Genomic DNA, 20,495 nt, shown 5'->3' on the forward strand with positions numbered 1-20,495 from the left:
TACAGAGAACTCTTACCCCCTTCTGTAGCAAGCAACGCCACATGTGTAAAACTACAATATTCGCCATTAGGTATTATGTCGTAGTTGCATCAGACGCACAATATTAGTTTGCCGGCGAGGTAGGTTTCTGAGTATAAGTAGTTTGAACGAGAAGGGTTTTTTTTCCTCAAATCTAGGGCACCACGGGCAAAATGAAGCTTTATCTGAGCGAAGGTAATCCACAGTGTATGAAGGTCTTGGCGGCAGTGGAACTGACTGGAGCGAAATGTGACATCCATCATGCCCACCCGGAGGGTGAGTGAACACTTACTACTACACAATTAAAAGAGTAGGCATAATTCCACTAGTGACAAATCTGTTGGAATGTTTCCCGTGGCATTCGGTTTTCGGCCATTCGGTCAAAAGCTACTACTGAGTGTTATAACAGTTAAAATGGTAGTTGCTTCATTTAAAATGCTACAGTGTTGCAGTCGAACATTTACACTTCAAATGGACAGATAAGGGTTTAAGTGATTTCACTTCTTATTTCGTTCTTATTTAGTGTGACCCTTGATTCGAGTCTTGATAGCATCCACATTGGGGGTGAATCACACAGTTCTGGAATTACATTAATTTAAATCATGACTACTAAAGAGATCAAAACATGTTGGATTTGCTTCCTCAAATGTGAAAATAAAACTGGATTTTTTTTCCTCCACCTTGCAGCACTGACAAACCGGTTGTCCTGCAGGGTTGGGTGACATTCAGTCTCAGAATGACAGAATTGCTAAACATTTTTGCCTCTAATGTGATGCAATGTGAAGATACGTCAACATAAAGGTTGGGAATATTGAATGAGTTTGAATTCAGTAACTGAACATGCAGAATCCCATATTCACTTCATATGGTCTGCACTGGTGGTCATATGGTACTCGTGGTGTAACACACATGTTCCTCTCCAGCACATAGAAGCAGAAATGTCAGCCATATGGATCATGCCCAGGTTTGACGCCTTCTGATTTCCAGCATTTGGGCCTAATCCCCTCTTTCTCTGTGCAGAGCGAATCGTGCCCACTCTGAGCCGCCCTGTATTGCCCGTGCTCCAGCCATCCGTAGGAGTCCATCTCTTCATGCCCAATGCCATCTGCAGGTCAGTGATTCCCACAGCAAGACGAAAAGTTTTGTTGGCTACATACAGCTCCGTGGTGGAACTTTACTTCCATTCTCCCAGTGTTGTCTCCATGGTTGACATGTTTCTGGTTACCCAAAGGTCCCATTAGTGCATCCTTAGATCTGATCATCCACGTTCACCTTCTCTCTTGCCTCCTCACAGTTAATAAGCGTTTCTCCATCAAACTCCATCAATGGTGGCAATTTTTCATGCATGCACACTCGTACCCAAATAGGGTCATTAGCTTCACGTGAGTCTTTCACAGAACCTTTGAGGTGAGGCGTATTTCAGGCCCAATAGAAATAGTGTTACTGGCTTTGAAGTATGATCTGTTTTGCCTGGGAAATGTTGACATGACTCTCTCAAGATTACCTGAGCTTACTAACAGGGGATGGTACAAATAGCTGTATCCTTTCATGAAGATGGACTATGTTGCTCGTTCAGATCTGGATTCGAAACTAGTGATGCTTCAGTAGAACCCTCATCCAGAATTGTTGATTAATCATCATGGTAACCACTTCTTCACTTTGTGGCTATGGGGTATATTGGTATAGATCAAAGGGTCACAGTGGTTCTTGTTTATTTACACGATTTATTGTCAGTACCCATAAGTAGATTGATTTGCACAGCTATCAGTCTTGAACATGAAGGTTTTTTTCTGGTAATTACTGTAATGTGGTCGTTTCAGTTGTGGCCGTTCCAATTTGGAAAAGAATTTCGAATCCTGATTCCAAGTCATGGGTTCCTCCACTCAAGGTCCTTTCAACGTTGTGTGACCAAGGGCAGAGAGAAAATTCATGGGATTTTCCCCACATGTTTCTCTTTTCCTCTTCACAGATATTTGTTTGAACTTAGTGGACAGGAAGCCAGCAGTCAGACGGATCAGTGGCTGGAATGGGAAGCAACAGAACTTCAGGTGAGACCATCAGCTTAGTATTAATTTTTATTTGCTTGGCTGCTCTCTTGGCCTGAAGCACCTTGAGTAGTTTCTAGGTGACTGGAAGCCACTTCAGGCTACACCGATGAGAGGTGATGTTCCCTCAGGTCAGAAATGCAGTTCCTCTGCCACTGCTCCACCCAGAGGCCTGGGGTGGAAGTGCTGCTCTGCTCTCTTCCTGAGCCACGCCTGTGATGTCATGGTCTGTCTTGTTTCTTTCAGCCCGCTCTGATGCAAGCGCTCCACCTGTCAGTGCTGCAGGCGAAGAGGACGGAAGCGGCAGAAGCCCTGGAAGGACCCCTCAGGTTCCTGGAGCAAAGCCTGAGCAAAAAACCTACTGCTTTCCTCACAGCGGTATGCTGGGTACCCACTTAAAGGGGCCTCAAAATCCTGATGGTCGTCTTAGTGTTATAACTTTTCTATTGATTCTGACTGCCATTAATTTGCGTGTCAGTAACAACTTTTTTTCTTTTGTCTTTATGCACAGTTGAAAGGCAACTAGTGACCTCTGGTTCTTCACAACATAATGAAGCTATATTTTTTTTTTCCCAATAGGAGACGGCAACAGTGGCTGACATTGTCCTGTGGGGGGCGCTGTACCCCATCCTTTCCGATGCCAGTTTCCTGCCAGGTGAGCGTGCCTGCACTTTCACGCCCAGGTGCCGCCTCGTCCGCTGCCTCCTGGCTTTACCCTGCGTGTCTCCCAGGTGACTCTCAGCACGTGGCGGCGTGGTTCGAGCGCGTCACAGCGCTGCCCGCGTGTCAGGCAGCCGCCGGGAGCATCCTAAATGAGAAGGGCGGCAAGGCAGCGCTCAGGGGCTTCGTGCAGAGGCAGCCGGTGCCTCATACTCAGCGGCGGGACGCTCAGCCCTGCAGCCAGCCAGAGGTGGGTGGGGGGGGGTGCTGGGGTGCTTTTCCCGTGGGATGGCACCTAGCCAGCTCGCCGAACGTCCCACCTTTCTGGCATCCAGGAGAACAGCAGCGAGCATGAGATGACCGAGGAGGAGATCCAGGCTGCCGAGGAGACGTGGAGACGACAGGTGGCTGACTTCCCCGCCCCGGCAGAAAGGCAGCACCCCATGTGAGTCGTCACGCCGCAACGCGAGCACTTCCCACCATATCGCCCACGTGCTAACGCACGCAAACGTAAGCTAATATCTTTCCCTGCGACTCTTTGCCAGCTTGCCACAGGAGGGTCACCAGAACGTGCTCATCACCAGCGCGCTGCCCTACGTCAACAACGTGCCGCATCTGGGAAACATCATCGGCTGCGTACTCAGCGCCGACGTCTTCGCCAGGTGACCGCTGCCCCCTTCCTCGTCGCTCACACCCATAACGGTCTTTCTGGCACTGCTTTTGGGCATAAAGTCCCAGTGCCAAAAGTTCCAGTACCGAAAGTGCCAATCCAGCTGGGGTACTACTTTGGTACTTGGGGTGGGACTTGAAACGCTTTCTTTGTCGATTGGTTATGCAAATAGTCTGCTGTTGACACACAATACAAGCGCCGCCTTGAAAACAGTCGCGAACTCAGAAAATAATAAAGTAAAAACAAAAAATGCGATTTGGTCATAAGAACATGTACAACAAACAGATCCGGACAAGAAAGTATTTTGTTGAATATACTAATACAGTGTGCATATAGCATGCTGTCCTAGCGATGTCATATTGTTATAAATATAGGAGTTCATCAATTTCTCACAAACCCGTCTTCGAGTGATTTAAACGGCAAGAATGAAAATAATTACCATTGTGTCGGAGAGCGTATGCAGCCCTCATGCAAAAGGTAAAGCTTACTAAGTTTTTTTTTTTTTTTTTTTTTCCTATGACAGAATAACAGAGTAAAAATAAATTAACGAAACAATTAACCCTGCGCTATAATGTCCGTACAGAATTGAAAGTTTGAAAAGGCCTTATTTTAATTTAGCTGACTAGCGATGTGAGAACTGGATGTACATAACATGTGATGCTGGTATTATTATCGCACGTTGTTCAGTCTTACAGCCATTTTTCGAATTCAGTACAAAATACCCGCCTCACATTGTGATGTCATTCGGCACCGGTACTAGTTTTTACACCAGAGGAAAACTAACACCTTGAAGTACCGTACTTTTTGGTACTTTCTAGAACTACCAAAAGTTCGATACCTGATGTGGTGGAAAAACAGCCTGAGACAAGAACAATTTGTGTGTGGGGGGGCAGTGGGGTGTTCTGCTGTTCCTGTAAATCTGCCCTAGGAGGTGTGCAGAGATAATCCTGTGTGTGTGTGTGTATGTACGTGCGTGCACGCTTTCAGGTACGGCCGCCTGCGTGGCTGGAACGTGCTGTTTGTGTGTGGCACCGACGAATATGGCACGGCCACGGAGAACAAAGCCCGCGAGGAGGGCCTGACGCCCCGCGAGATCTGCGACAAGTACCACAAAGTGCACGCCGACATCTATAGCTGGTTCCAGATCGACTTCGACTACTTCGGCCGCACCACGACCGACCAGCAGACGGAGTAAGGGAGGCCTTATGAGCATGCGTGTGCGTCTCTGTGTTTGTGCCAGTGTAGACGGCGTGTGTGTGTTTAAAGGAAACCGTTAACCTCCAAGCAGCTTTGTGTGTTCACACCTTCAGGACTGTGATTCACCTCAGTGTGTGTGTGTGTGTTTGCGTGCAACCAAATGTCCCCACAGTGTGATAAAATCCTGTTGTTTTGATGTTGTGGGGACCACCTTTTCATTCCCCACAAGGGGAAATTTGATAAAAAAAAAAAATTATAAAATAATAATAATCTGTGACTGCAATCAAAAAATGTTTAAATGCCAGAAGACTTGCATTTGGTTTGGTTACTTAAGGTTAGGGCTGGGTGGGGATTAAGGTCATCATCGTTGGGATTAGGGTTTTGCCCATTGAAACGAATGGAGAGTCCCCGCAAAGGTATGAGTACAGGTGTGTGTGTGTGTGTGCACGTGTGTACGCACGCGATATGTGTTCTTCCCCTGTTTGCACGTGTTTTCTCACTCTATTTTGGATTCCTCCTGTGGACAAGAACCAGGTCCAGTTGGGTGGATTGGTGTCTCTACTGTATGATTAAGTGTTTGCTCAGCAATGGACTGGCACACTGTCGCCCAGCCTTATGCCCTGTGCTGCTTGGGACAGGCTCTGGGATCCCTGTGACTCTGTTCTGGGTACATGGTTGTGGAAGATGGATAAATTTGATAATATAGGCCTTTAAAATGCATGAAGGAGATTTGAAGCCTTTGCGTTAAGGATTTGGCGTTGAAGGTATTTAGGCATGGTTCTGAAGCCATATGGCTCGTCTGATGTCGGCACCCTGCCCCTGTCCCCCAGGATCGCTCAGGACATCTTTTGGCGGCTTCACCAGCACGGCTTCCTGGTGTCGGACATGGTAGACCAGCTGCGCTGCGAGAACTGCGAGCGCTTCCTAGCCGACCGCTTTGTGGAGGGGGTGTGCCCCCACTGCCGCTACCCCGAGGCCCGCGGGGACCAGTGTGACAAGTGTGGCCGCCTGATCAACGCCGTGGAGCTCAAGGTCAGCTGGCCGAGACGGCCTGGTTTGCAGGATCTTCTGGTGGTTAGTGGGTTGTGTTACAGTAGTCTCTCCCAACCCAGTCCTCAGGCAGGATGGCCAAGCATAAGTGTGAGATTTATTCACTGCTTAATGAGACACAATAGAAATGTGAAACCAAACTAAAGATCAAATATTCAGAAATTTCTTAAATATATCCCAACAACTCATGTGAGCACTTAGTGGTAAATCAATCAAATGAAAATGTAATAGGATTTATAACAAACTCAGAAAGATTTGCATTCTTGTAACTTAATTGACAAAATTGCTTCCAATTTTGCATCACAGATGCAAATAACTCAAAACAACAAAATTTAAAAAGAAAAATGACAAGAGCTGCACTCGGCAACATCTTAATCTTAAAAGCACAAATAGGCCAGAATGGAGTTTAAGTCTTTTGATTCAACACAAGTGATCAACTATTGGCTCTAATGAACATTCATTAAAATGTCTGAAAATACTGAACTTCCTTTTGGTGTTTGCACACAAAACATCACACGTACTGTATGGGGAAAGTATGTCCTGTATTCCTGTACAAAAATAGTGAGTGTCAAAGTAAAAATTTATGTAATTTGCACCTCGAATACAAATTACGTAATACAATCTTGTATTTAAAATAAGTATTTTTATCAGAATTACCGCCCATCACAGCCTGCACCAGGTATTTGGTGTTGTTGATTGGCTGGAGGGTGGGAGGGAGCAAAAATGTGGCCTGTCAGAGTCCAAGGCCTGGGGTGAGAAACGCTGAAGTACAGCGTCACATCTCTGGGGTTAGGGGTCTGATTTCTGCTATGGCTGTTTACTGGCAGGTAAGTGCATTTGCTGGAGAGAGAGTGTAAAAACACCCAAAATGTTACACATTCAACTTATCATTTCTCTCTCCAAACATGTTTCATTACAATTATTTTTACTCTTTTCGCCAACCTGTACTTTATCGTTATTTTTTTTACAAACACCGTACAGAAATTATCAATTTTTCAGCGCTTACACCAGGGGTGTCAAACTCCAGTCCTGGGGGGCCGCAGCCCTGTGTAGCTTAGTTATTTCCCTGTTCCACCACAAATGATTCAGCTCAAGAGCTGTGTGGTAATTAGCACATGGAGTTGAATCAGGTGTGTTAAATGAGGGGAAACCAAAATCTGTGCAGGGCTCCAGCCCCCCTGGCTTACACCAAAATATTTGTCATTTTTCTCCTTGAAGTCTACAAAAAATCACTAATCTAGGTACCAAAATAGTTTATCGGGAGATTCTAGCAAAATCCCACAATCAACAGCAAAAATCCACCATGGAAATGAATGTGAGCTTCCCCAATAGCCACATCTCAAAAACCAGTACAGATAGTTACTTGAATTTTTTTGTGTCTTTATTTAGTAGCGAAATGAAGCATTCTGTTTTGATAAATGTAAACCTTTTCAGTCTTTACCTGCTGGTACCTAGTATATGCTCTGTCATTACATGGGTGGATGCATGGAAATGTGAGTATTTTACTGTAGTCTTCCAGACTCTCATATCCTCACATGTTGTGCATCCGTAACATTTTAATAAACAATCATTTACTGAAAACAGCTGCATAATAATCAGTTTTGTGATCAATAATTAAGCCAATTTAATTTTGCAGTTTGCTTATATCATAAAAATATATGTAGTCTCCAGATCACCGTTGAATGCAGAACTGTCACCAGGAACAGAAAGGTCTTTAATCTATAGATATTTTTAAATATGCTTTGCCTTTGTTTTTATGAAATGTTTGCTGCATCAGTACGTGCATCCTTTTCATGTTTTCTTGTATAGCAATCTGAGTTGTCGTCTAGAGATCTATAAATCATTCAGTTACCTTTGAATCATTTACAGATGCCTTCAAATTTTAAAATATTATAAATCACTTCAGGATGCATGCTGATTGTTTTATACATATGTTTTACTGGTTTAATGTATATGCATATATGTAATTGATATGTCATTTAAATGGCATGTTTGTACGTCATTTTAAAAAAATGTTGGAAATTGAAAGGAGGCCATTTACATGATGGCTGGAAATAGTTTATATATTTAATCATTTGCTGAAATTCGTTTCTAGTTTTGTTGAATTTTCTCTTAATTGAAAATACTTTAAGACTGCCTTTCAAAATGAGTATTAAGGATTTCGAGATCAATGATGCAGAGTGTTTCTGAAAGCCAGTTTGGGCCAGATCATTCCCTTAGTTCATGGCTTGCAGGCTTATTGCAGCTTTCATCTCTGTCTTTCTCGCTGATGTGTACTACCCAGGTATTTACATTCTGTTCCATCTTTACTTCGATATCCTTATTGGGGTTGTTTTAAGGTGGTAATATCCTGAATCGTTAAGTTTGCACGGCTATCACAGTTTGTTTAAATTGTGGGAAGTTGTTTACTTGTACGGTGTACATAGCTTTTTACGTGACTGTGTAGTGAAGATGCTAGTCAAATCGATGGGGGCTTTAATTTGTGTTGGCAAAGAGCTTTTGTTGGTCTGGAAAAACAGAAAATATTTCAACTGGTAGGTGAGCAACTGGGCTGATGACTGTATCTTAGCATAAAAGCTAGATAAAGTGGTTTAAAAAGCGGAAAAACCGAAGCTTAGTTAATCCCGCCGAGGCTCCATTCTTCATGGTAGGAGGATCCGTCGTGGTTCAGTTGTGGACAGCGCAGGTCACCCTACTGACACAGCAGGTGGGCGTAATGAGCACCAAGGAGTGGGTGTAGCTAGAGCAGATCCACCTCCTCTCGCACTGATGTCATCGGCTGAATGGTCATATGACACCACTGTGTTGCATGGAAACGCTCCAGAGCTGCGATGATGGTCTGACTTTGTCTCTCCCCCCCCCCCCCCATTCCCCAGGACCCCCAGTGTAAGGTGTGCAGACAGACCCCCGTGGTTCGCTCCTCAAAGCACCTGTTCCTAGATCTGCCCAAGGTAATGGGAATCGCGGAGGGGTGGCAGAGAGGGGCACAGTTATTAATACTACATCACTGGATTATCGGTATATAACACTCATATTTAGAGTATTAGTCTTTTCCATGAGCCCTGCTCTGCCCCTCACATAACCTCTGCCTCCCAGTTGGAATCCCAGCTGGACCAGTGGCTGGACCAGTCAATGAGCTCAGGGAACTGGACCAGTAATGCTCGGCACATCACTCGCTCCTGGCTGCGGGACGGCCTGAAGCCGCGCTGCATCACCAGGGACCTTCAGTGGGGTACGCCGGTGCCCCACCCCGACTTCTCCGGCAAGGTGAGGCAAGGTCGCCCCCCCCCCCCCCGCCCCATCACACCTGAGCTCACAGGGTGTGAGCCTCCGCCGGAGGGACGGCAGGACCTCTCTGCTGCTCCCATTTACATTTTGCCTCCATAGTTGGCTGCAGAAATTCCCTCCTACATCCTCTCTGCACACATCAAACAGCGGGATTATGGGCCTCCTGAAACTGCCAAACCGTGCCTGTTGAGCAGGAGAGATGAGCGGCTTTCATTCTTATTGAACAGCAGGTGGTGTATTAAAGGGTGTGTGCTCTGAACCTGAAGGTTGTGGGTTCAAGTCCCGATAGGAGCATTGTTCAAGTACCCTAGAGTCTTAACCTTGAAAGATGTATATGAAGTTGTAGGAAATGGCGGTTAAGCATCACCTGCACAGGGGAGCAAAAATGAGTTTACACGCAGTGTAGGATTTCTTCAAACTGTGGGTGGATCATTGTTTCAACCAGAACGCAAGATCTTTCTGATTGGCTCGCCTTGCCTCCCGCTTCAGGTGTTCTACGTGTGGTTTGATGCTCCCATTGGCTATCTGTCCATCACCGCTAACTACACTGACCAGTGGGAGAAATGGTGGAAGAATCCAAAACAGGTAATTTGGTTGAGTATTAAATTAAGAAAAATCATGTTAAAATGCACCAGCCGCATAGCAGACTCGGTCTTCAAGCTTGCCTTGTGTGTTTCTCGTGATTCTTCGTGTTAGTGTTAGTCTAAACTGCAGCTTGACACATCCATATATTTGACATTTGAAATCCAGGCCTGGTTTCCTGACAGTTCAGTAGCAGTTGTCACCTCTCCTCTCCCTCAAGTGGCACTCTCTCCTTATGCTATCATTCACTGACACTGGAGTCTCCTCAGTCTGTATCCTCAGTATTCTGCTGTCTGTCTGTTTATAAATGTTCGGTTTTGTAGTTACAAAAATTGCTTTGTGGCCAGTTGACTTTTGACAATGTGGGATTTTCCTGTTTTTCTGTAGGGCTGCAACTATTGAATATTTTCACATATTTTCAAATTCGAGCTTTTTGGGCAGGACCATCTTAACTCGTACAAACCATCTTTGATGTTTACTTATGTGTTATGTGTGTTTTACTTGTGAGTAGAGTTGCCCTGGCGTCATGCTTTAGTGTTATTAAATCGATACTGAAATTTTGACTTCAATACCAGCTTTGGTACCTCTGTATCGATACTGTGAAACATTCCTATTTAAATATCATGTTGTTTTGAAATGAACTGGCCTATTTATGCATTATACCAACAGCAATTACCTATATAAGTGTTTCCCAATCCGGTCCTCGGGGACCCACGGTCGGTCCATGTTTTTGCTCCCTCCAAGCTCCCTGCCAGACAATCCACTGGGAGCTGGGAGGGAGCAAAAAAATGTAACGTCCGTGGGTCCTCAGGGACCGAATTGGGAAACACTGGCCAATGCTGTAGTTTTAATACTATGAGTGAAATATGCATAGATTAAACAAACTGCATACATCGATTTTGTTATTTATCCTGTTACAAAACCTCGTCGACGCCTCACTGACGTTGGATTTATATAATGCTCTGTTTACCATTTAGCCTAGCCTCCTTTGCATCACTGGGGAACGATGGAACGGGGAACGATGGAACCCACATGTAGACTAAACACGACATTAAACAGAAACACAAATCGCAATAACGGATAGATCATGTCTCATGTCGGTTATCATGCACACCTGATGGGCTTTGAACTCCCTACAAAAATCAGGCTGAGCGATAGACAGAGGATTCAGCAGTTTAGACATATTTCTAAGGGAGATTTGCTTGCGTACTGAGGCCCAGAATGTTGTAGGGTCCATATCTTCCAGGTACGTCTCTGTTTGCAACACTAGTGTTCAGTATGTCCCCCCCCCCCCCCCCCCCCCCCTTTGCTGCTCAGGTTGAGCTGTACAACTTCATGGCCAAGGATAACGTTCCATTCCACAGCGTGGTGTTCCCCTGCTCGCTGCTGGGTGCCCAGGACAACTACACGCTCGTCAACAACCTCATCGCCACAGGTAACCACGGAAACGCCCAACATGGGATGCAGGCACCGTAGGCTGTCCGAATGCGAATGTCGGGAGTTGCTTTGAGTCACTGGAACTCAGCCCACATGAGGACACATATATGGCGTGAGCACACAATCCACCCCACCCCCCGGCCCAACCAGTACGCCTGCCATGCTGTCCCCAGCATGGTTCACCAGTCACAGGGAGCCTCCTATTTGTCTTTGTTATGATGGGTTTAGTTTCTGGGGAAAGGTAAGGTAAACTGGTGGATAGAGGTCTGTGCCCATATCCAGAAGGTTGTTTGTTCAAATATCACGACCAGCAGAGCAATCATATCATCCTCAAACTGGGAGCTGACTTCTGTACCCCCAGCCCCGTGAGACACCCGTCACCCTGTACCTCTCCTCCCCCACTCAGAGTACCTGAACTACGAGGACACAAAGTTCTCTAAGAGTCGCGGAGTGGGCGTCTTCGGAGACATGGCGAAGGACACGGGCATCCCCGCCGACGTGTGGCGCTTCTACTTGCTCTACCTCAGGCCCGAGGGCCAGGACTCTGCGTTCTCCTGGAGCGACATGGCGCTGAAGAACAACTCGGAGCTGCTCAACAACCTAGGAAACTTTGTCAACAGGTCAGGCTGGGGGGGGCGCGTGCCGTTTCGCCGTCCAAAAACAGGGGCTAGAATTCTCTAGTTGATGCTTCATCCATTTCTGTTTTTTGCTTGGAGTGCAACCTGATCTTTGCTGATTCACTGAAGATGCAGCGGCGCTCGGACAAATGAACGACTCAATGTTTGCCCAAAAGATGAGCTCTGTGAGAAGCCCCGGTGCAGGCCTTCCTAACCTCAGGCTTAAACCCACCTACACAGGGCTGGGATGTTTGTCACCAAGTTCTTCGACGGCTGTGTCCCGGAGATGGTGCTGCAGCAGGAGGACCTGCGCCTGCTGGCTCAAGTGGGCTGGGAGCTGAGGCAGTACATCCAGCTCCTGGACAGGGTTAGGTGAGGATGCAGCCGCAAACTCGCTAAACCATCCCCGGCCTCGTTCACCGGTCAGGGAGGATGATACACAAAAAATTCATGGCTTGGTACAAACCTCATTTTTGGTTTCACAGTTTGGTGCAATTTTGGTATAGCAGGGAAACGATTTGTTTTGAAGTTAAAACTGCAAACATAATTGGGAACAGCTGTAAACGAAAGGCAATGTGTCTGAATAACAAAACCTAAGAGAGGCTTACTTACACGTGAAGATAAATATGTACAGGAAGTAAAAAAAAAAACATAACCGTCATAATGAACTAAATAATGTGTTTTTGGCTGCAGAGTATGGCTGCATTTCTGCATAGCCTTGGTTATTTTTTTATCCGGGACTGAATGCCACGGGGAGACTAACTTGCAGAGGTAGTTTCTGCATTGCCCCAGTCGTACACACACTGGCATGAAGTCGTCTCAAATGGGTTAGTATGTTTGCTTGTGTTTTCAGCAAAATATGGGAGTTTGGTATGACAGCGACGACAGATGGTCTACGTCTTATCAGCTACTTTCCCTCCACCGTTAGTGTAATTTACTGGGAAACCGAAATAAACTGCAGATTCCCTCTGACTGGACCCAGCATTAGCTGTAACCAGCTCACAGACAATTAGCATAATGTGTTTTATGTTGAACATCTGTTTTAGGTTTTGCCGTTAAGTTCCACCTGTGTCAAGAAATGTATTTGTTTCTCTGTGCTTTCCAAACCGAAAATTATGTAACTGAACGGCACATGACTACATGAACCGTTACGGCCGTAGGTTAATTCAGGATGTTCAGATTAAATCAGAGGTGTGAGATCCGAAGCCAATCCTGCTGACCGTCTTGTTTCTTCCAGGATACGAGACGCTCTGAAGTGCATCCTGAACATCTCCCGTCACGGCAACCAGTACATCCAGATGAACGAGCCTTGGAAGAAAATCAAAGGAGGGAGCCAAGACAGGTATGTGACGACCCCCCCCCCCCCCCCCCCCCGCCGGCGCATACAGCGGGATTGCTAACGTGACCCTGTCGCCGTCTCCAGGCAGCGGGCGAGCACGGTGACAGGCGTCTCCGTGAACGTGGCCTGCCTGCTCTCGGCCATGCTGCAGCCCTACATGCCCACTGTGAGCGCCACCATCTGCGCACAGCTGCGTGCGCCGCCCAACTGCGCAGACGCCATGCTCCGCGGTGCCGGCGCCTTCATCTGCACGTTGCCTTGCGGACACCGCATCGGCACGGTGAGCGGGGCGCTGCTGTCCCCCCCCGCACGTTCAGCCCCCCCCCAGCCTCGCTTTCAAGATGCCACCTTCTTTTAATGAGCCGTTTGTTTGCACGGGATAAATATGGGCTTTTTTTAAAGCCAGTTCTGTGAGCAGTTAGATCACTGAGCTATTGATCTGAAGGTCGCTGGTTCAAATCCCATGGCTGGATGATTGGTTTCCCCATTAAGCCTTTCGAGGCCCTTAATCCCAGTTGCTCTAAGGCCTGGCTCACCCTCCTGTCCAACCCTCACTTGTTTGTTCTGTCAAAAAAAAAAAAAAACAGTCCCCTAAATAAATGTAATCTAATGCACGTTTACTCATCTGTTTACTCTGATTCCTTACACACCCCTTTGCATCCAGATCAGTCCGCTGTTCCAGAAGCTGGAAGCCGACCAGATTGAAGCACTGAGGAAGGAATTTGGGGGCCAGCAGGTAAACGCTTTACGGCCTTGTCAATTGCTAGCTTTCCTGTTTTTCAGACAAAATTGACTAGAGCTAGAAATAAGGGCAACTTGTAATTTAATTTCCTGCTTGATACTCGACCAGTTCCCAAATTCTCCTCCACTCTCGCTCTCACTTTCTCAACTAGCCAGAGGACGAGGAGCCCAAAAATCAGGTATTTGGGCCTGTGTATTGTTTTTGTCATTGTTTGTTGTCATCGCCCACGGCCATGTCTCGTCACTGGTGCCACACCACCTCCTAACACCGGTGCATGTTTTCTGTAGCATAACAGCATGAACATCACATGTATGAACATGGCTGCGGTGGGATCAGTCGTTTGATGGCAGATGACTCCAACAATTTTTGCCACCTCCATGACTTTTCTCAGGCACAGGCTCCGCCCAAAGCCAGCGACACACCACCTGCTCCCACGGGTTCCGTGGGGAACGGCACCGATCCTGAACGGGCAAAGCGGCTGGAGAAGGAAGTGGCAGAACAGGTAAAATCTACAGAACATCGGTCTGTGACGGCCTGGTAACCAACAGTGCCGCGTGACTAACCCAGTGCCTGTGTGGACAGGGGGACAAAGTTCGCGTCCTGAAGACCCAGAAGGCTGAGAAGAATGTGATCACGGTGGAGGTGACCAAGCTACTGGAGCTGAAGAAGCAGCTGGCAGTGGCCGAGGGCAGAGACCCGGAGCCCGTCCCACAGAAAGGCAAGAAGAAATGAGGACAGGAGACCGGGGGGCACGAGCGGAGAGATAGAAGCAGAGCGGCGAGACACGCGGCTGGTCGCAAGAGCCGCCACGAGCGAGCGGTCGGGAGGGAACCAGCGCTTGAAACCGCTACGTGATGAACATCTCGGGCATTATCAGGTTTCCAAGAGCACAAGATTACCGACCAAACCTAGACCGTCGCGGGGACTGGTTAGCGGATCGATTTACCCTCTAAATTCTCTTTGCTGCCAACGTGTTTTCATTAAAGACGAATAAATAAATTTGCACCCATGGAATTCTTCTCTAGGTCGAGGCACATGGGAATAAATCACAGGAACAGACACAGTCGGCAGCATGACGTTTCCTGTCAAGTTCCGTCCCAATTACTGCTCTCTGCTCTCGTTCCTCCTGCAGTTACATACTGTAGCTGCTTTACTGCCACTGGTGAAATGAAATTCACAATCTGTTTGAAATTAAATGAAATTTTAATATTAAATGCACAGGTACAGTACAAGTCAGAACTTGAATATGCTTCCAAAGAGTAGCATTTTCATTTAATAATTCGCATGCAGCTCATTTGTTAGATATACAATTTTAATAATGAAAATACTGAATTAAGTGGATTCATGATATATAACAGGATACTATAAAAATAAGTACAGAGCCATCGGTGGCAAAAAAAAACGGTTAGTGCCCAGTTAACCCTAAATAAAATAACGGAGGCAGTTTGTACCAAACTACACTGGTACTCAAACCCTTTCAGTATTTCCCCCACCTCAACCAGACCCAACCCCAACAGCACACACTAGGCAAAGTGGTCACAATGCCAGAGAATCTTTTTTTTTTTTTTCTTTTTCGAAATCCAATCAACCACACAGCAAACGGCTGGAAAACAGTTTAACCATTCGATCTTGCCCGTCGTAGACCTCGACCGACATCGAAATGAGGAGGTCTGAAGTAGAAGCCCTTTAAGATTACAAGTGATAAGGTTTTGGGTGAATACTTGCACTCACGCTACATTTAAACACACCATACACACTCCTCTTATGTTTCTCTCTTCAAAGTTACATTCGTTCTGCTTTCAACCCTGCCATTCTTTAGCCATGCCACTTTCCCGGGAAGTAATACTGTATACATCCCCACTGAACAGACCTTTCCGAGAATACTTCCGTACCAACTTCGAATACAACGCTCTCCGGTCACCGACACTCGAATTGCTCTCAACCCAGATCGCTTTTCACAATACTGGCCCTTCACCTATCCTGTCCACCTTTTAAATCTTCACCTCAATTTCTCAATGTTTTTCCCGCCCAATTCAGTAACGGACGAAAAAGTCACTCTGCTTGGCTCTCTCTCCATTCATCTCTAAAGACGGGTGGAGACGACACACATAAAATCCCATTCTTGACCTTCTTTATCTCAGTCTATTCTTCCATCTTTTCTCATTCATCTGTCCTATCCCTGGCCTGCATCCCCCCATCTTAAAGAAAAAAAAAAAAAAAAAGCCCCACCCCCTCTTCCTTCGGCATGGCCCCACCCAATTCAACATCACTTGCAGGTGTTGACTAGCCTCTCAATGAGAGCCCGTCTTGTTCTTTGCACCTCTTCTGCCAGCCTCTCGATCTCCGCCTTCAGCCGTTCGTTCTGCTCCGTCAGCTCCTGCACCTTCCTCTCGTTCTCCTGCTCCCGCTCCCGCCGGCTCTTCTTGGCGGATGAGGAGGACCTAGAGGCTGGGGGGCCCGGGGAGGCTGTGCAGCCCCTCTCCGCACCTCTCTTGCGCTTCCCCAGCCGCGGCAGAACTGCGGCGGGTGGGGAGGAGGGGGAAGAAGGAGGAGAGCTATTTACTAACGCGGGGGATTGAGAGGCTGAAGTGGTGGTGGAGGAGCAGGAGGAGTCCTCGTGGCCAGAGGGCGGCTCGTCCTCGCTGACCGCGGGGGAAGGGGGCTGCTGGCTGGGGTGGTAGCAGTGGCTCACCTCGGCACCCCCTGCTTCCACCAATCCCACCCCTCCCTCGCTCAGCAGCTCAAAGAACTCTGGGGGCAACAGGTCTCCCCCCGCCTCCCCACCGCCGTCTGCCGCAGGGGGACTCAACCCCGAGGAGGAGGAGGAGGAAGATGAAGAGGACGAGGAGGATCTGTGGCTGGGCAGCTGCTGTGGTTCCTCCTCCACAACTTGTTGGACCCCTTCGCCCCACACCTGGCCATCTGTCAGCCAGGTGAGGGAGCAGCTTTCGAGGACATCCAGGAACTCCGGCTCCTTCTGGGGGAGAAGTGGAAGAATCTGCATGTTATAATGGCACACTTCATGTGGAGCGATGCAGTGCAGTAGCGCAAATCCAGATAACGGACACGAATGACTTGTTTACCTCAGGACCGGGTGGGGCACGGGCATGTTTGGCCCCACCTGTATCAGAGCCCAGGATATCCTGCAGGTCTTCGTACCAGGCCTCCAGCTCCGCGCCACACAGCGGCCCCACACCTGGGGGATACGGTGGGGGCAAGTGCAGCCACTCCGCAGTCATCTCACCAAACAGTCGCAACGTACAGATATGCTTCCACACAGGTACACACTGGACCTGGAGTATCAACAACAATCAGCTTTCCCCCCACATATTTAACACCAATAGATATGTGGAGTCATGGCTAATAAGTGTTACTAAAATGCATAATAAGCATTGATAAATTGCTGCTCCCCGTCTATCACGTGAGAATACGGCACCAAGCGGCCGATCGCTACACTGCATTAATTCAAAGTGGCATAGTATAAAAACAATGGTGTTACGAAAGACCCAATTATTCTGACTACGAATTTTTTCCTTAATTGTGATACTTGACGACATACAAAGTACAGAAAGGCTCTACATTTGATTAAGCGCACTTACCTTTTTCTTTTAAAAAAAATATCCCGTTAATCAAGTCTGTCTGTGTGTTGTCGGTGATATCTCGTCCCAAAATGTCTACGGGAGGAGAGAGGGTGGAAACCAAAATTACGTTATTACCAATATACCCACCCCCATGCTTCTTAAATGTTTGCCTGCAACAAAGCATCCAGCAAAACATCCTTTATTCTTTTACTAGGGGGGGCTTAAGGACCTATTTAAAAAGAAATGCATCACCTTAAAAGAGGTAACATGAGAAGTAAGTGCACCATAATGGATAAATGAGCGCCAGGGCTGATCCGTGTCACCTCCATGCGTAGGATACGAATCATGCCAACGTGTTACTTCTTCAGTCTTAGGAAAATTATACCGTCGTGTCCAACAAAGGCAGTATTTATAATGGTTACAATTATCTAGTGTATAAATGATTAACGGGACTGGGGTGGGAAAGTGACTGACGGCCGAGTACGCGGCACTCTCGCGTCGGTCCCGGGCTGCGGAATTTGGGTCACTGGTTTTCATGTAAACAGAGAGCCGGCTGGTGCTCCGTAGCGCCCCCCTGCGCCAGTCTGGGGTCTCCGCCGCTGCAGCAGGAGCCCTCGCGCAACCCCGGACCAAAATACAACGTAAATCACAAAAACATGGCTCACGGCATTAAATATTCCCGGCATTAAATAATAAGACAACACGCCCCGACATGGGACGGTGTCTGTTCAGTAAGGTTGGGGGCAGACGAGACCAACTCCATTTCAACATTAATGATCAAAATGGTTACTGCGTAGCCACTCCTTGTACTAAAAAATACTTCAACTTATATTCAATGATTTCAAGTGAACTGAATGCCCGTGCATCAAATGACTCATTAAAATGAATCAAGTCGGAATACTTAAAAAAATAATTAGAAAGAGTAAGTTGTTACCGATCTAATTACTGCACGCCTGCCAAGTGTCAAAATAAAGCCAGCAAACAAAAACAAACGGACGGAGGTGGGGGTCGGACGGGTGGGCGGATGATAGGGGAACCCCGACGCGGCGGCTCGCCGTGAACCCGGCCGGCCGCCCGAAGCACGGGTCGGCTGTCCGGAGACAGAGGCGAGGGTCCGCCGGCCAGCTGCGCGTCCGGATCCCCCGCCCCCTCCGGAGCGGTCAATTAATATACCAGTACCAGATACTTAAAGAACTTAGAAAAAAATGAGCAGCTTTTCACATGCAACTATTTATGCATTAAGAGAATCCCCAGGCAACAAGTTAAGGCATATTCATCTTAAGAAATCTCACCCTACAGTGATTGGAAAACGTTAAAGAAGCTGGTTAATGTTTAACGAAGAGGCAACATTTAGAGATCGTGGGTTAAAAAAAAACATTTTATTTATGATATCAAGTCAGTGTCACATAAAACAAAGACAATCTTAAACTGACACAATGCGATGTCAAAACTTATAAAGCGAAACGGCTCCTTAAAGGGACGTTTTAAGGAAATGTCTATTAAAAGACATGCCAAATATAAAATGGCAACTCTACTCCCAAAACAGACATGGGAAAGTTGCCAGAACAGAACACTTTTCTTTTTCTCGGAAAGTTAAAAGATATATGTTTACGTCGAGAAAAAGATTTTACCGCTTAATCCATGCCAGTGTAGTCATGTCAATTTTAAAATTTATATACATAGTTACTTTTTGATGCAAGAGAAAGATAACGTCGTTCAGCCATAGAAAACAGAATTAAGACATTTTGCTACGAATATACAAATTAACCAATGAAAATATAACAATGACGGAAATATATTACTTACCCTTTTCTTTTTATTATTTCGCTTTTTCGATTGTCTAGGGTTTGGAGTATGTATGTATTTTAGTTGAGATTGCTGATAGCTCATGTTAACCATTGTTCAGTATAAGTCACTGAATGTGAATTTTAGGAAACTCCCGGCGATCTTTATATATATAGTAGGCCAACCTAACCCTGAGAGGGAAGGGAAAGAATTCTCAACCGAACTCTGATTAGCATTAAGCAATGATGGACATCTGCTTGGACCAATCGTTGACTCAGAGTAACGTTCTTTTGCTTGGTGACACTCACTGTGTGGATGTGTGACAAGCGAGCGGGCGGGCTTTATGTGACTTGCTAGCTGTCCCGGCCCCGATAGTTTGTGTGTTAAGAAAAGATGTGATGCAGTCATAAGACGGCCAGGACGAATTTGGGGCGTATGGGAGTCACATGAAACGAATGATGCAATCGTTGGCAACCAATTTCCATCCGGAGATAAGACTGGCAAAAACGGAGCATGTTTTATTTAACAGTTTTTCGTTAAAACATAAAAACTATGCAAGGATATTCGAAAGTTTCCAATCTGTTTTTGCTTGCGTATGCATTAAACGAATTTCGCATCATTTTAAAGTGTGGTGTTAATTGTTTTCTTCTACCGAATATCGATTTAACAATATATGAATAGCATTGACACGTATACATGTGGGCTTTCGGTATTTTGCGCAAGTTTGGATGGGCTAAACAGTGTCCGATCGACGTATAAGTACATTTTATCTTGCATTAAACTGTGTTTCAGCTAATGTAAAGGTTTGGCGAATGACCTTCGTATCGAAATCTCTTATCTAGGTATAAGGGAAATGGTTATCTGAGAACTACCTCCTTATTTTCTTTTACTTCCGGTGTGTATGGGTTATGCGTGAGCGTACACATTTGTAGCCAATTTAAACTGATACTCAGTTAAGGACAGGTTATCAAGATATCGTTTCGTCCAGTTAGTATTTCTCTTGTCACTGGTTTGCAGCACCTGCTACGGTACCCCTTTTCAATGGGCACGGCATCCATTTTACCCAATATATTTTTTGTCACGTTTAAAGAAGGTTTCTTACGCAGCCGCCACGAAACGAAGAAAAAATATTGTTTCAAAGAATGTATACACTGTTACAGTGATAGTAAAGAGAAAAACATTACATTGTAATAGAAACCACCCACTGTAGCATGTTTGCCCCCACATCGGTGCGATTCAGTCTAAATAACATCTCTTGCCTGCATCAAACCACGAAGTGTACGACAATGCCGTCGGAATATTATATAGGCTAAAAATGGCAATATAAAGTTATTTTCTTTTTAAACGTTGTGTTGTGAAAAGTAGTGGTTGCTGACCAATAAAAACTGACTTAATTGTGATGTACTCGTGCATTGCACCTGGTATGCAACGGTTATTAACAGTCTTCAGACAATATTTAATACAATAAAAGATTCTCTGGATTC

The 20,495-nt window shown here is 46.3% G+C and overlaps 2 protein-coding genes across 5 annotated transcripts; one reads left to right on the top strand and one right to left on the bottom strand.

Annotated features, from left to right (window-relative positions):
* Nucleotides 1-48: 48 nt before the first annotated feature.
* mars1 (methionyl-tRNA synthetase 1) lies at nt 49-15,698 on the top strand. Of its 3 annotated transcripts, none has more exons than XM_023795365.2 (22): nt 49-294; nt 1,039-1,129; nt 1,988-2,066; nt 2,310-2,441; nt 2,643-2,718; nt 2,795-2,973; nt 3,059-3,168; nt 3,269-3,385; nt 4,381-4,584; nt 5,421-5,622; nt 8,517-8,591; nt 8,737-8,907; nt 9,418-9,513; nt 10,828-10,945; nt 11,354-11,567; nt 11,805-11,936; nt 12,802-12,906; nt 12,988-13,183; nt 13,568-13,639; nt 13,797-13,823; nt 14,037-14,147; nt 14,228-15,698. In XM_023795365.2, the coding sequence occupies exons 1-22, from the start codon at nt 192-194 to the stop codon at nt 14,375-14,377; spliced, it is 2,760 nt and encodes a 919-aa protein (XP_023651133.1). In that variant the 5' UTR covers nt 49-191; the 3' UTR covers nt 14,378-15,698. The 3 variants fall into 3 exon arrangements, with proteins under 3 accessions (XP_023651133.1, XP_023651135.1, XP_023651134.1); XM_023795367.2 differs by having other exon boundaries at nt 13,754-13,823; nt 14,228-14,363; XM_023795366.2 differs by lacking the exon at nt 13,797-13,823.
* On the bottom strand, nt 14,830-19,188 carry ddit3 (DNA-damage-inducible transcript 3). 2 transcript variants are annotated; one of them, XM_023795368.2, is made up of 4 exons: nt 19,033-19,188; nt 17,245-17,319; nt 16,729-16,938; nt 14,830-16,622 (listed from the first exon to the last, which is right to left on the bottom strand). In XM_023795368.2, the coding sequence occupies exons 3-4, from the start codon at nt 16,882-16,884 to the stop codon at nt 15,912-15,914; spliced, it is 867 nt and encodes a 288-aa protein (XP_023651136.1). In that variant the 5' UTR covers nt 16,885-16,938; nt 17,245-17,319; nt 19,033-19,188; the 3' UTR covers nt 14,830-15,911. The 2 variants fall into 2 exon arrangements, with proteins under 2 accessions (XP_023651136.1, XP_023651137.1); XM_023795369.2 differs by having other exon boundaries at nt 16,729-17,319.
* Nucleotides 19,189-20,495: the final 1,307 nt, after the last annotated feature.

This window comes from Paramormyrops kingsleyae, chromosome 8, assembly GCF_048594095.1.
Source record: "Paramormyrops kingsleyae isolate MSU_618 chromosome 8, PKINGS_0.4, whole genome shotgun sequence".
NCBI classification, from domain to species: Eukaryota; Metazoa; Chordata; class Actinopteri; order Osteoglossiformes; family Mormyridae; genus Paramormyrops; species Paramormyrops kingsleyae.